Source organism: Diadema antillarum, unplaced genomic scaffold, assembly GCF_040938485.1.
Source record: "Diadema antillarum isolate AM-2024a unplaced genomic scaffold, OU_Dant_1.0 seq00002183_RagTag, whole genome shotgun sequence".
Classification (NCBI taxonomy): Eukaryota; Metazoa; Echinodermata; class Echinoidea; order Diadematoida; family Diadematidae; genus Diadema; species Diadema antillarum.
The window spans coordinates 107,654-120,149 of NW_027272820.1; the positions used below are offsets into that span (position 1 = coordinate 107,654).

Sequence of the window (12,496 nt, forward strand, 5' to 3'; positions counted from 1 at the left end):
ATGTCATTAATTTGCAACTGGTATCATACCTGATAGATATTCACATTTTTGCTACTTTCTTTTTAACAGGCCAGTTCTGATAACGTAGGTGCTTGTTTTAGAGGTGGCGAAGTCCCCTGCAGCACACTGCTTCTTTGTACTTATCGACACCCCGCAGCCCACTCTCATAGCGTAGAATGCATGTGCAGTGTACTAGACATCCGCAGCATGTAGCCACCTCGCATCTCGCGCAGTGACAGTACGCTGCATTGCATCGACCAATCAGCTCGATGGATCGAAGCAGCATGGGGAAGTCCATTCATTGCGCAAACGCAAATCAGTTTTTCTTAGAATATGACGTTATCATTCTCGTTTGCTGCTCCCGTACAATTTGAGATTTCTGACAAGATACCTCATTCATTTTCACTTGTAACTTCAAAAACAGGTCTTCGGCAAAGCGAACACCACCCTGCTAACGTCTGCCCATGTCTAATGAATATGTATGTCAAGTTTCATGAATATCAAGTGGCGCAACCAGATGTGTCTGGAAATAATCGGAGGGTAGTTTTCCGAGACAGCGAAACATGAAATGTTGAATAACTTAAAAAGTTCTCAATCGTTTCTCGTGATTTTTCGTATGTTGATAGAAATCATGATTTTGCATTGATACTGAAAGTTTGAGCGATTTTGGTCAATGTATAGCGGAGATATGAGAAGGTGTTTGGTGAAAATGAGAACGCCCAATTCGCACTGCCTCGATGACGGTTGAAAATTCAAAACATTTCGTGGGTTTTGGGGGAGGTAATTATAGTCGTCCACTGCGACTGCTTTGGAATCCCACTCACTGATTGGACGAGATGGTAAGTGGGCAGGGACACTGAAGACATCTTCCCCCTGCAGCTGGGTTGCCATAGAAACCTGGTGCACACAGCTCGCAAAAACGGCCATAGGTATTGTCCTGACAATTCTACACAAGACAGATAACATCAAAAAGTAAGTTCTGTGATGATGCCAGAATATCTTGCAGCAGCTTTCAACCACACTGCACTGCTAAAAAAATCCACATCATGTTCATGTTTTGCATGCAAAAAATTAACAAATTTTCATTTTTCTCCGAAGAACAATTTTCTTAAGACCTGTTTTTGGTATGTTATCGGAGAATAAGTTTGTTTGTGTCCTCCTCAGCAGATAAAGTTTTGTCTGTGATCAATATTTGAGAAAAACAAAAATTGGTGATTTTTTTTTTCTGTACAAAACATGAAAGCTTGTCAATACCTAGTTCATACAGAGTTGCAAATTTGGCTCTCGTAAGTATTACAATTACTGTGTTATGTATCCCACTTTTACCTAAATTTTCACTCACCTACTTCTCTAATTTTTCTGTTTTCATGAAAAGCGACATAATGCCGGATGAAATTTCCCTCTTAACAGAATGACAGAAGTTTAATCTTATTTGGATATACATTAAGAAAGTTCATGAATTTTAAAGTTTCACATTTCCACAAAATATACAACAACTTGTAAGAGGTGAGTACCATGTGCTATCCCCTCAGAACTCTCTCACTGGGTTGTACACAAAAAGGAAATTAACATGTTCTGGATAATATTTCAGAACTGCAACTTTTTTCCTCCATTGCGGTATCATTAGGAAACCACAATAATCTAATGGGAATGGGGTTCCATGACTCATTTTTTTTTTTTCTATTTCTTTATTTTTTTGAGCTGCTCGCAAATGGGTGGGGGGGGTTCCCTGGAACCCCCTGAACACCCCTAGTTATGGGCCTGTATACTCTATTCATGACAGCTAACTTGAAAATAGCCTGAATTCCCTTCCTCACAACCTATAACCATTTAATCACAACAAGTGGAAAGAGAATAGGTACACAATATAAAACAGACAAAGACAACATGAATGACAAAATAATAATGCTAAATTGGCAAACAAGAATCCCACATGGCACAGTTTTGATAACAGTGTTACATGCATTTATGAAAAATTGAGATATCAAGATACCTGCTCATCTAAAACATACTGTAAAACACAATATTTTCGCGGCATGATGTTTTTTGAGTTGCCTCAAACATTCAATGCATATAGTGTAAACAATAACTTTTGCGTGCGTTTTATTATCATGAATCTTGGCTCTTGCGGAATTAAAATGCACGCGAACATTTACAGTACTATGTAGAGCATGCAAAATGTGAAATGAAATGACCTTCCTTGAATTTTCATGCAATATATTTCATGAGAAAAAAAAGACCAATATAAGATGAGCATACTGCACTGCAGATTAAATCCACATTGCAAAAGTATAATAACTATAAAAAAAAAAAAATTGCTAGAATACTTTAAATTATATATGAAATGTGTCATGGATGCATCAACATTATCCAGGTCCCCTGCCTTTTCTGCTATTCAAAATCAAATATTGCAAAAATCAAATCAATTCCTAAAGAGCAGAATAAAATCTGCATTAATATTCTCCTAAGCTTAAAAGCCCAACAAGCACAAAAACAGAGAGAAACATACAAATGGTCAAAACCATGCTAGAGAACAACGCTGAACTTAATTTTGTCAAAACTGAATGCACAATGCCAACACATTAAGGTGCAATGAAGCCAAATATTTGTGTAAAACATGTTACCACATCATTCCTGGTTAAGTGAACTGCATGGTGAGAGGTAGAATGTAAAGAAAGGTGGGTTAGTGAGTTGGCAAATAGGTATCTGTAAATAGTTGTTTTATCATATTCAATATGACAATATATTAGAGCAGCAGATGCATACAAAGTATTCCAAAACTTTCCCATGATTCATCCAAAAACACATCACAGGTGCAACTATAAGGTAATTGTTGGGGTGAAATCATATGAACATTTTAAATGTTACATCAAAGATAATTGCTTATAAAAATAAGACTTAATTTCAACATGTCATATCAAACATACCCCTCAAGATACTTGTACCCCCCCCCCCCAAAAAAAAAAAATAGTATTTAGTCTCTAAAAAGAAAGGGACAGTCAGTGACGGGACCTTACCCTGCATTCTCCTGTCTCTGGATGGCAGTCCGTGGAATGGCCATTGCAATCACAGCGTACACAAGTGCCAAGGTAGAGTCCACCTCCAGATCGAGTATAGCCAACATCACAATCCTTAATAGGATGAAAACAAACAGATCACACAACTCTGCACTCACCATTGATTCCATAAAATGTTCATTATGATAGGACAATGATGGTGGCACTTGGAGTTGTTTTCAGCTTCAACCATTTCCTTCCATGGTAGTTATAAATCAATTCTGGAAACTAAGAAAAGACTACAACGTAAATAAATTAAGAACAGTTTGTAACAAACACAAAAAAAATGGAAACAACAGGGCAAAATTTGGTTGTACATACATGTTGCCTGAACTTCTTACATAGAAATATCCTTTAGACCATGGCAGTATGGAGGAGAGAATAAAGCCAAGTGTTACCTCACAAGACAGACCCCTGTACCCGAGGGGACAGATACACTGCTCCACAGAGAGTGCCCTTCCTAGTCCAGTGTTACGTGGCTCTGCTATATCCAAGCTCACATCACGAAGGCTAAAAGAGAAGGGAGGACACATAAGACATGTATCATATATTACATACAATGCCTTACCAATCACTATATTTCATTGGTTGCCAATTAATTTTCAGGTTTTATTATGCCTACAAAAACTGACTGTGACTTGAACGCTATAGAATTAAAAAAAAAAATTAACGTGTCATGATTTACATTAAGATTGACAAGGGTGGTAACAGGCTGCAGCACTTCCATGAGATTATTGATTTAATTGTACTTACATTAGTAGCCTTAATCCTATAAAAGAAACAAACTAGAAATGTCGCTATGGCGACTGATGCCTCCGCCATAATGCATGATTCTCCCAATAGGTGTATAGTGCAATGTCTTCACAATGTGTGATGACAGTTTCACATAACTGGCAAAATATTGAAATGACAGGTTTGTCAGAAATATCTTGAATGTTCACTTTCCTTGAACTGGGTTTGCTATAATTGTCTAAGAGTGCAGGTACACATATTTGGGGAATTGAGAATTTTTACTTGACTTCTGACCGACCCTTTTATAAGTTTATGAATTGAGTAATTTCCAAGGTATGAAGAAAGAGTGTAAATACAGTACAAAATAGATTTTTTTTTTTTTTTTTTTTTTTTTTTTGGGGGGGGGGGGGGGCATTGAAACCTGGCCTTCTACCCTTAACCTTTGACCTTTGACCTTCTGGCTGGAAATATCCCAGAGAATCTCCATTAGGTAATGCATGTTTATATTAAGTTTTAAAACTAATAATGCAAGCATTGCATATACTAGTATATGAGGGAAATAGTAAAATTTTGAGGAGTTGACCTTGACCTTAGACCCCTGACTATTGACCCATGACCCCTAAATTCCCTAGAAAATCCCTGCCAGTCAGTACATGCGTATGTACCAAGTTCCATGAAGATACATTGAACCATTTGCATGAAAAGTGATATTGCAACATTTTCACCTGACCTTTGACCTTATGACATGATACTCTCTCTGGAGAATCTTTATGCAGTAGTACATGTCTACACTAAGTTTCAAGAAAATACCTTCGAGCATTGCATAGATATGGGGGAAATAGCAACATTTTTAGCATTTGACCTTGACCTTTTGACCTTTGACCTCTTGCCAATGTCACTAAAATCTACTCAACTAATTGCCCCATCATACATCATCCTTGGACCAAGTTTGGTGAAAGCTGCTTCATCCAGTTTTGAGTTATCACGTAAACAGATAAATTTTAGGATTTGACATTGGTCTTTGACCTTTGACCTCTGTCCGATTTCACTAAAAAACTAATAAAGTAATTGTCCCATCATACATCATCCTCCGACAAAGTTTGGTGAAATTTGCTCGATCCAGTCTTGAGTTATCACGTAATCGGATACAATTTCATGATTTGACCTTGACCTTTGACTTTGGCCTTTGGCCGATTTCACCCAAAATCTAATCAAGTAATTGCCCCATCATACTTTATACTTGGACCATGTTTGGTACAATTCCAGTCAATATTACTCAAGTTATCGCTGAAACGAAAGCGGACGGACGTACGTACGGACGGACAACCCGAAAACATAATGCCTCCGGCACCACTTCGTGTATGCTTTTAGCACAGCGGAGACTTGACATGATCCCCATAGCTTTTTGAAGAAATTTTCTTATGTGAAAGTGCCTCACATACAAACAGGCATAGTTATACAAAAGCAGCAATAGTGCTGTCGGATGGCTAGCGTGATTGTGATCAACCAAGTTAAATTTCAGTAAATTCTAGTCTGTACATAAAAGAGGTGTAGACAGCTTTCAGTTTGGGTATTGTTGCCAATATCCAATCAGCAGTTAACACAGATCAATTTAAAAGACTGTTGAAAACTTATTTGTTCCAAAAGTAGGACCTCTTTATAGCTCTGACTTAATTCAACTGCTAGTGATCTGACAAGTGTAAAGTCATCGTTTATTTGTTTTGCTTTGTGCTTTCTCTGTTTTGTTTTGTTTGGAAAATGTTGTTGATTTCTTGTATTTTGTTAAAATTGTTAAAGCGCTTTGTGCCTGTTTAGTAAAAGTACTATATAAATATTGGTTATTATTATTGGTTATTATTGTTGTCGGGATTCAGGCTCCCTGCTATGACTCACGCAGCAAGCTCATCAGGTCATAACACGGAGTTGAGATCCCTTTAGGGCAATGATATTCATTATGCTCCCAAAAGTAGTCCATATGTGCATACTATCATATGATAGGGTAGCACGCAGACCTACTGTACCTGGCTGTGTTGGTGAGAGAGTTGTAAGTAGCTCTGATGATGATGTAGTCAAGATCTGCCAGTGCCATCATTAGACTCTCCCTATTGGCTGGCTCCTGATCCAGTCTAACCCAGTATTGCTGATGATACAACACAACAAAATTCTAGATCTCAAACAGCCTTGCCAAGTGTAGCATCATTTCATGTTATATGCTGTAATGTACTTACACACACTAAAATGACTGAATTGGTGCACATGAAACCATTTCAGCTACTGTCATACATTGTAGATGCATGCAAGTGGGACATAAGTTGAGTTCTTGTTCTTGTAAGCTGGACAGGCATACTGTATGATGACGTCTGCCACAGGTTTCTGGTTTGAATGGCTTTTTATTCTGCATAAATAAACAGCCCAAGTCTGTCCACTCAATTATAAACATATTAAAATCCTGGATATACGTGATCACCAATGCTGGGTAACTTTGGATAATAAATAGTTATTTCATGTAATCGCCGATGAGCATAACATATATTTATGTATTTATGTGTCTCTCCTCTCTCTCTAAGCTCAAAACGAAAAAAAAAATGAAACAAACTCTGCACAATTGTAATCACATAAAAATAAGGTTTGCGTTGTATCCATACCAACCACACAAAGTGCACTATTGGCATGCACACAACATGCCCTAATGTGACTGGGTAACAATAACACATTGTCTACATAAAACATTCTGAAGTCATGAAGTGAGCCCTCTATAAGGATACTACTCAGAAGCTGAATGTGACATACAAAAATACTATCTTGTATGATTACATCTGTCATATCTCACAATTTCTTTGATTTAGCATTATCATCACAATCATCATTTACAAACAAAATTCTGTAAAAACACAAATTAAATGCCAAATTCTTGAAACCACATTTCCAACATACACAAATGACAACTACTGACCTAATGAAATATTCCACTCAAGGACATGAAACATTTATTTCTATATTTTGAATCATACTAGACCTCCAATAACAACATGCAAACTATGATCTTACCTCCAAGAAAGGTACTCTAAAGGATGCGTCAGTACGGGATGAAACTTGTTGCCTACTGTAGTACACCAAGGTAATTCCATTTCCCTAGAAAAGAATAACAAGGCTTGAATGTTACAGCAGTAAGGCTAAATATCCTGATAGCACAAATGGGTTATCAGCATTTTCCCTGAGGAAAAAATGTTCCCCAAGAGAAATTCACAATATGCACAAACGTTTAAAAAAATAAATTACACTCAACTAGCACACCTTCACTGACAAAGAAATTCAATTCTCCAACACAAGAAATATACCAGTAACACTAGTATTTTTTATCCTTTCTGTACTAAGCTAATCATAGGCCTACTTTTACTTACAGTCAAGTGACTGAGGTTGTCTCCAATAGCATGTCAGATGACTTTAAACAGCTAACTCAATTCATACATGTATACATGTATCTGTTGAAATATTCCTCACATTTTGATGGGATGTTATGATCCAATTTCATTCAAAACATGTTTCTCCTTAGAGTCTGGCATTTGTCAGCTGATCTTTAGTATGAAGTCAACGAACCTCTCATATTAAATCAGTATACATTACAAGTTAAATAATAAAGGGTGCACTAAACATAGAAATTTCTATTGTTGTTTTTCTTTGGCAATAGGATAAACAATTATATTTGAAACCCTGCCATTACCATATATTTCTCCCAATCTATTTTGTGAAATATAATATAATGATCTGTCTGATGAATCAGCATCAATGACATCATGAATTTGCCTTTGTTTGGTGCATTTTCTGCTTCCAACCAGCCGTTTGCATTAAGTCTGTTGGGTGAATGCTCTACACACGATAAAACTGTGTGAAAGCCAATGAAAATATCAGTTATCAGCATTCACCCTGTGGCTTCATCAACAACAAAGTGTAAACTTTGATCATTAAACCTTGACCTTTCTGAGTTTCTCAAACATATTTTCCCGCAATTGCTTTGTCATGATTCTTTGCAAAGAATTTGAGGAATCTCTAATTTATAGTTATTGAACAATTATTTCAAAATATATACACAGATATCCGGTTGGATAGATGGACAGACAACCAAGAGACATAATGTCTTTATCACTCTTGATGCACAGGGATCTGCGAATTGAGAAATAGGGACAGAAAAAAAAATGTTCTCTTAAAACAGAGGGATTTTCTTTACTGTTGTTGTTAGGATTGGCCAGTGATGTATTTCATTTGTAGCACATGCTCTTCATACATACCTCGTACCTGCATACTTCACTATTGATACTAGATGGTGCATATGCATAGTATTGTTGTCAAGTACTATCTGTCTATGAAAATGATAAGAGTACAACTGTTACAATACATGCATTACACAATTGTCTATGTATTTAAATTGATGCAAACCATTATAGGTATGTGGACACCATTTACATTCCACACATAATTTTATTTTAAGTTCCTTTAACAGCAAACACTGCACAAGTTCATTATTCAAAGATGAGTGTCACTGATGATGGACATACCGAGATTTCTACATCTGGCACATCCTCTGGAGCAAAACCTCCACGATAGTTATCCACAACGATTGTGTACCGAAGAAATCCTCCATACGAAGACACCTGAAAAGATTGAGATGAAGGGAAACAAGAGTTTGCAAAGGAGTCACTAATTTTAAACTATGCAATAATTCCACCACAGTTTAAAACATCCTTATCAATTTCTTGAGAGAACATTCACATACACGTCTAAACCTTTCAGTAAACAAAGCACAAATTTGTAATAAATAATTTACACTTTCCTCGATGTTCAAGGTTCTATCAGTTTCAAACCAGAGTATCAACCAGCAAGCAAGAAGTTACTGATTACACAAACAACATTCCTTTCCTCATTATCATGTAAGACTTGCTAAAGTACACAGTGTTATGATCAATTAATGAATCAACTTTGATAAGACTTGGATGGAATGCATCAAATGTAATGCAAAGTCCTATGGAAGAGATGTTCTGCTAGAATGACAAAAAAACAACAACAACAACAAAAAAGACCCACTATTTTGAATGGCCCATGGCAATTCATGTTTGCTGGTTATATTGACATTCACACAACTATGTTTCCAGCTTTTCATTGACTGCTGCTCTTTTACATGCATATATTTCCAGCAAAGTGGCTTTGATGGGAAAGCTTTGATCATCCAACATGTAAAAAAATTCATTTCACTTGCAGTCTCTTGTTTTGAGCATTCTCTAATATAAATTTACAGAAAGAGAAACTCATACTATGAAGACGAAACACACCTTGTCTCCTCTAAACCTAGCAGGCAAGACCCAGTAGTATGTGTCAGCAGGCAGATTCCTAAAAAGGGAGTAGGTGAGCTCCCGCAGACGAAAGTTAACTGTCAGCTCTGCAGATGTTACATTCTCTGTGAAGTCACGGTTGCTGAGACCCACTCCTTGGGAATCACGAGAAAATTCTGCATTTACCTGGAAAACATAAAATAAATGTCTTAATCAAAGAGAAACAAATGGAACAAATCTTAAACAAAACACCTGCACAACTTGACAATTCACTTGGTTCATGAGGAAGATACTGTTTTGAGCATACTGTTGTTCACATATAAACTCAACTTCATCTTACTCAACATCCTGTGACATGGTGTGTCACAGAATTTAACTGCTAAGCAAACACTCTCCCTCACTTGTCCTACTACAAATAACAAATTCAAAAATAAGAAATCATAGAAACTGAACCAAAATGTTTTGGCTAGGCATGAATACTTGTCGGCAAGGCATTGTTGCTTACTTGTTATGTCAGCTGTGAACACTTTGTACACACTCAGAAAATCAAAACTGTTCTGATCTGGAAAATCTTGGGGATCAACTTTAGCTTGCAATGTATGATGCTACCACTTGGACCTGCTATTCAGCATCAGTGTAAGGACTGCTCACCTGTGACTTATACTGAACAGTACTGTCACAAGTAGTGGTCACCCCCATACAGAAGCAACGGATGCAGCCATATTGGTTGTCAGGGCCGAGGAAAAAGGTTCCCTCCCTGCACTGATCACACAGCACACCCTCAGCATTGTTCTGGGACAGAATACAGAAATGAAAAGATGAGTTACTACAGTCAACCTTGCTTAAGTCGACCTCGCATAAGTCGAATAATCGCCTAAGTCGAAGGTCTTTTCAAGTTCCTCCTCTTTATATGCTATTGAATTTAATTCCTTATGAGTTGAATTTTCTCTAAGTCGAAGCTATTTCTTAAGTCCAAATAGATTCGACTTATGCGAGGTTGACTGTATAAATTAAAAATTTTATTTCTACTCATAGAATAAAATTAAGTATTTCCTATTGCATATGTTTGTTGTTGTTGTTCTTTTTTTAAGTTTGCTCTAGTGGTTCGCTACTTTCAAAATACAGTTATTCTAACTCTTTTGTTATTCCAGACTATTTCCATGTACAATCAGGCTTATTGAAGATATGCATTTCCACAAATTCAAATATCTTCCCCAAGTTAACTCTTCAATCATAAATTTGTACATGTGTGTACCTAAATCCGTATACAAAACAAACTATTTGTAGTACTTATCTCAAGCAACTTAATGACATGCTTTAAGTAAAATGCATGTTGCATACTTTAAAATATGTGGTAGCTGTATGTGTAAATCTTGCTGTAATACTGTGTGCTCTCAGTATGAAACAACAGGTATACAGTAGCTCTTGTTATATCAAGGTTATTTTTACAAATTTAATACAATGAGGTGATTTCACAAGTCCCTCAGGCTTTGTTGTAGCAGCACTTCTTGTTTGAAGGGAGACCTTAAATACACCTACATGTACATGTACATGTATGTGTAGCCCTTAAAATGAGTCTATCCAAACTACTGTGGCAATGTAATAAAATGGAGGATCACCTTGCAGATACAGTCAGATCCAGTGCGTAGAAGTGTTCCATAAGCACTGCAGTCACCAATACCTGGAATACAGATTTCTCCTGGGATGGTTGGGTTTCCCATATAGGGTGGGGTACAGCTAGTAGTGTCATGAGGTAAGCAAAGACATATTATCACACTTTATGGTTCCAGGATGAAGTCATCTACATGAAAAATAGGACACCTAGCAAATACACTGTACAGTACATTACACAGGAAGAAACAGAGAGATACAAAGGGAATCTAAAAGTTTAATGTCAACGAATGAAAGAACAAGAAATACTGAAAAGAAAGAACAAGAATTACTGATTAAATCCTTTGTTATGGAAGAAACAGAATGATGTTAACCATTTTAGTTGAATATTCCACATAACTGAGGAGGACAGGAGCTCCTGTGATACTCACCTCTCACACTGTCTTCCTCCATAGCCAGTAGGGCAGGCATCACATGTCACTGACCCATCACTGTCCAGCAGGCATGTTGGGGAAAACCTAGCCAACACAAAGCTCACATCAATCAGATTATGTCCCGCAAGACACAAACAAGATAAAGAGTTCCTTAATTCCCATCTTACAACATAAATATTTAATCCTTGTACCCAGTGAAGCCTTTTATACACAGTAAGTTAAATGAAATAAAAATTTATAAATTCATTTTGATTATACACTCATATAATTCAAATGTATGTCTGTGCTTCAAACATAGGAGAGCAAATACAGTAGTAATTGTTCACTTATTTATGAATGTTGACACAAGCTTTATGAAACTCCTTGTCATGAAAAAAAAAAAAGCAATTTATGAAAAAGAGATTGATCTCAAATGTCAACAATAGGTTCTGGAAAAGTAAGGATAATTCTCAGGACACCATTGGTGAACAAAAGCCTTTTAAAAGAAACAAAATTCTGAACCTTAGGATCAAAATGGTTGCCTCTGTTCACTATTTATTCATATTTTTGATCAACTGAAAATGCAAAATGACAGCTGACAGATCTTGCGTAGAAATCCCACTGAAATTTACATCAATTGTTAACTGTTAGCATCGCTTGTACTATGATTGTGACAAATAATTTAACTACAATACATATGGGCAGCAAGTAACATAACATACTGACAGCTCTTTAAACTAGCTTTTTCTGCATCACTTTAAACATCTTTAAATATCTTCATATCAGTATAAGGAAGGTGCATAGTGACGAGTGACTGGTGCTTACTGGTTTCCTGAGGTGGTAAGAGGACAGGGGCAGGTCAGACAGGGTATGCCTCTCACTGGATCACCAAAGAATCCTTCTGCACAGCTGTCACAGTATGGTCCCACTGTGTTTCCAGTACATGCCTGTGTAAAATAATACCAAATATCACACCTAGAAACAGACAACTGGGACTTTAGATATCATGAAATCTTCCACAGAATTCTGAATGACATTCTGCTTTCCTCTGAAGGAAGAGTTCTATGGAGGGGGGTGAGTTGATGCTCACTGAAGCTCCACAATAAAGCTGACCTTGTTGTAACCTTCATGTGGTGGTCCTAAATGGAAACTACCTTGACCCTAAATGAAACTACCTTGACTGGGGCCCTTCCAAAATTTCAATGGACACTCTTCCAAGTGTGAAGAGATGCAAAATCTACATAAAATACAATTTAATGTACATCTGGACAGAGAAATGAATGAAACTTACATTTCTCACCCCTATGGAAGATGATTTTGTGCAGAAGATTGAATTTTCCTTTAAAATGGCCATGAACAA

At 36.8% G+C, this 12,496-nt stretch overlaps 1 protein-coding gene across 1 annotated transcript in view; it reads right to left on the bottom strand.

Annotated features, from left to right (window-relative positions):
- LOC139714170 (basement membrane-specific heparan sulfate proteoglycan core protein-like) overlaps positions 1-12,496 on the bottom strand; it is a 104,345-nt gene that overhangs the window by 75,656 nt on the left and 16,193 nt on the right. The window contains exons 12-22 of the mRNA XM_071625887.1: positions 11,962-12,083; positions 11,155-11,241; positions 10,732-10,849; positions 9,764-9,904; positions 9,113-9,298; positions 8,342-8,437; positions 6,837-6,920; positions 5,810-5,928; positions 3,455-3,566; positions 3,018-3,131; positions 825-946 (exon numbers count right to left, since the gene is read on the bottom strand). Of these exons, the coding sequence (XP_071481988.1) occupies positions 825-946; positions 3,018-3,131; positions 3,455-3,566; positions 5,810-5,928; positions 6,837-6,920; positions 8,342-8,437; positions 9,113-9,298; positions 9,764-9,904; positions 10,732-10,849; positions 11,155-11,241; positions 11,962-12,083 (1,301 nt within the window). The remainder of the gene's footprint in view (positions 1-824; positions 947-3,017; positions 3,132-3,454; positions 3,567-5,809; positions 5,929-6,836; positions 6,921-8,341; positions 8,438-9,112; positions 9,299-9,763; positions 9,905-10,731; positions 10,850-11,154; positions 11,242-11,961; positions 12,084-12,496) is intronic.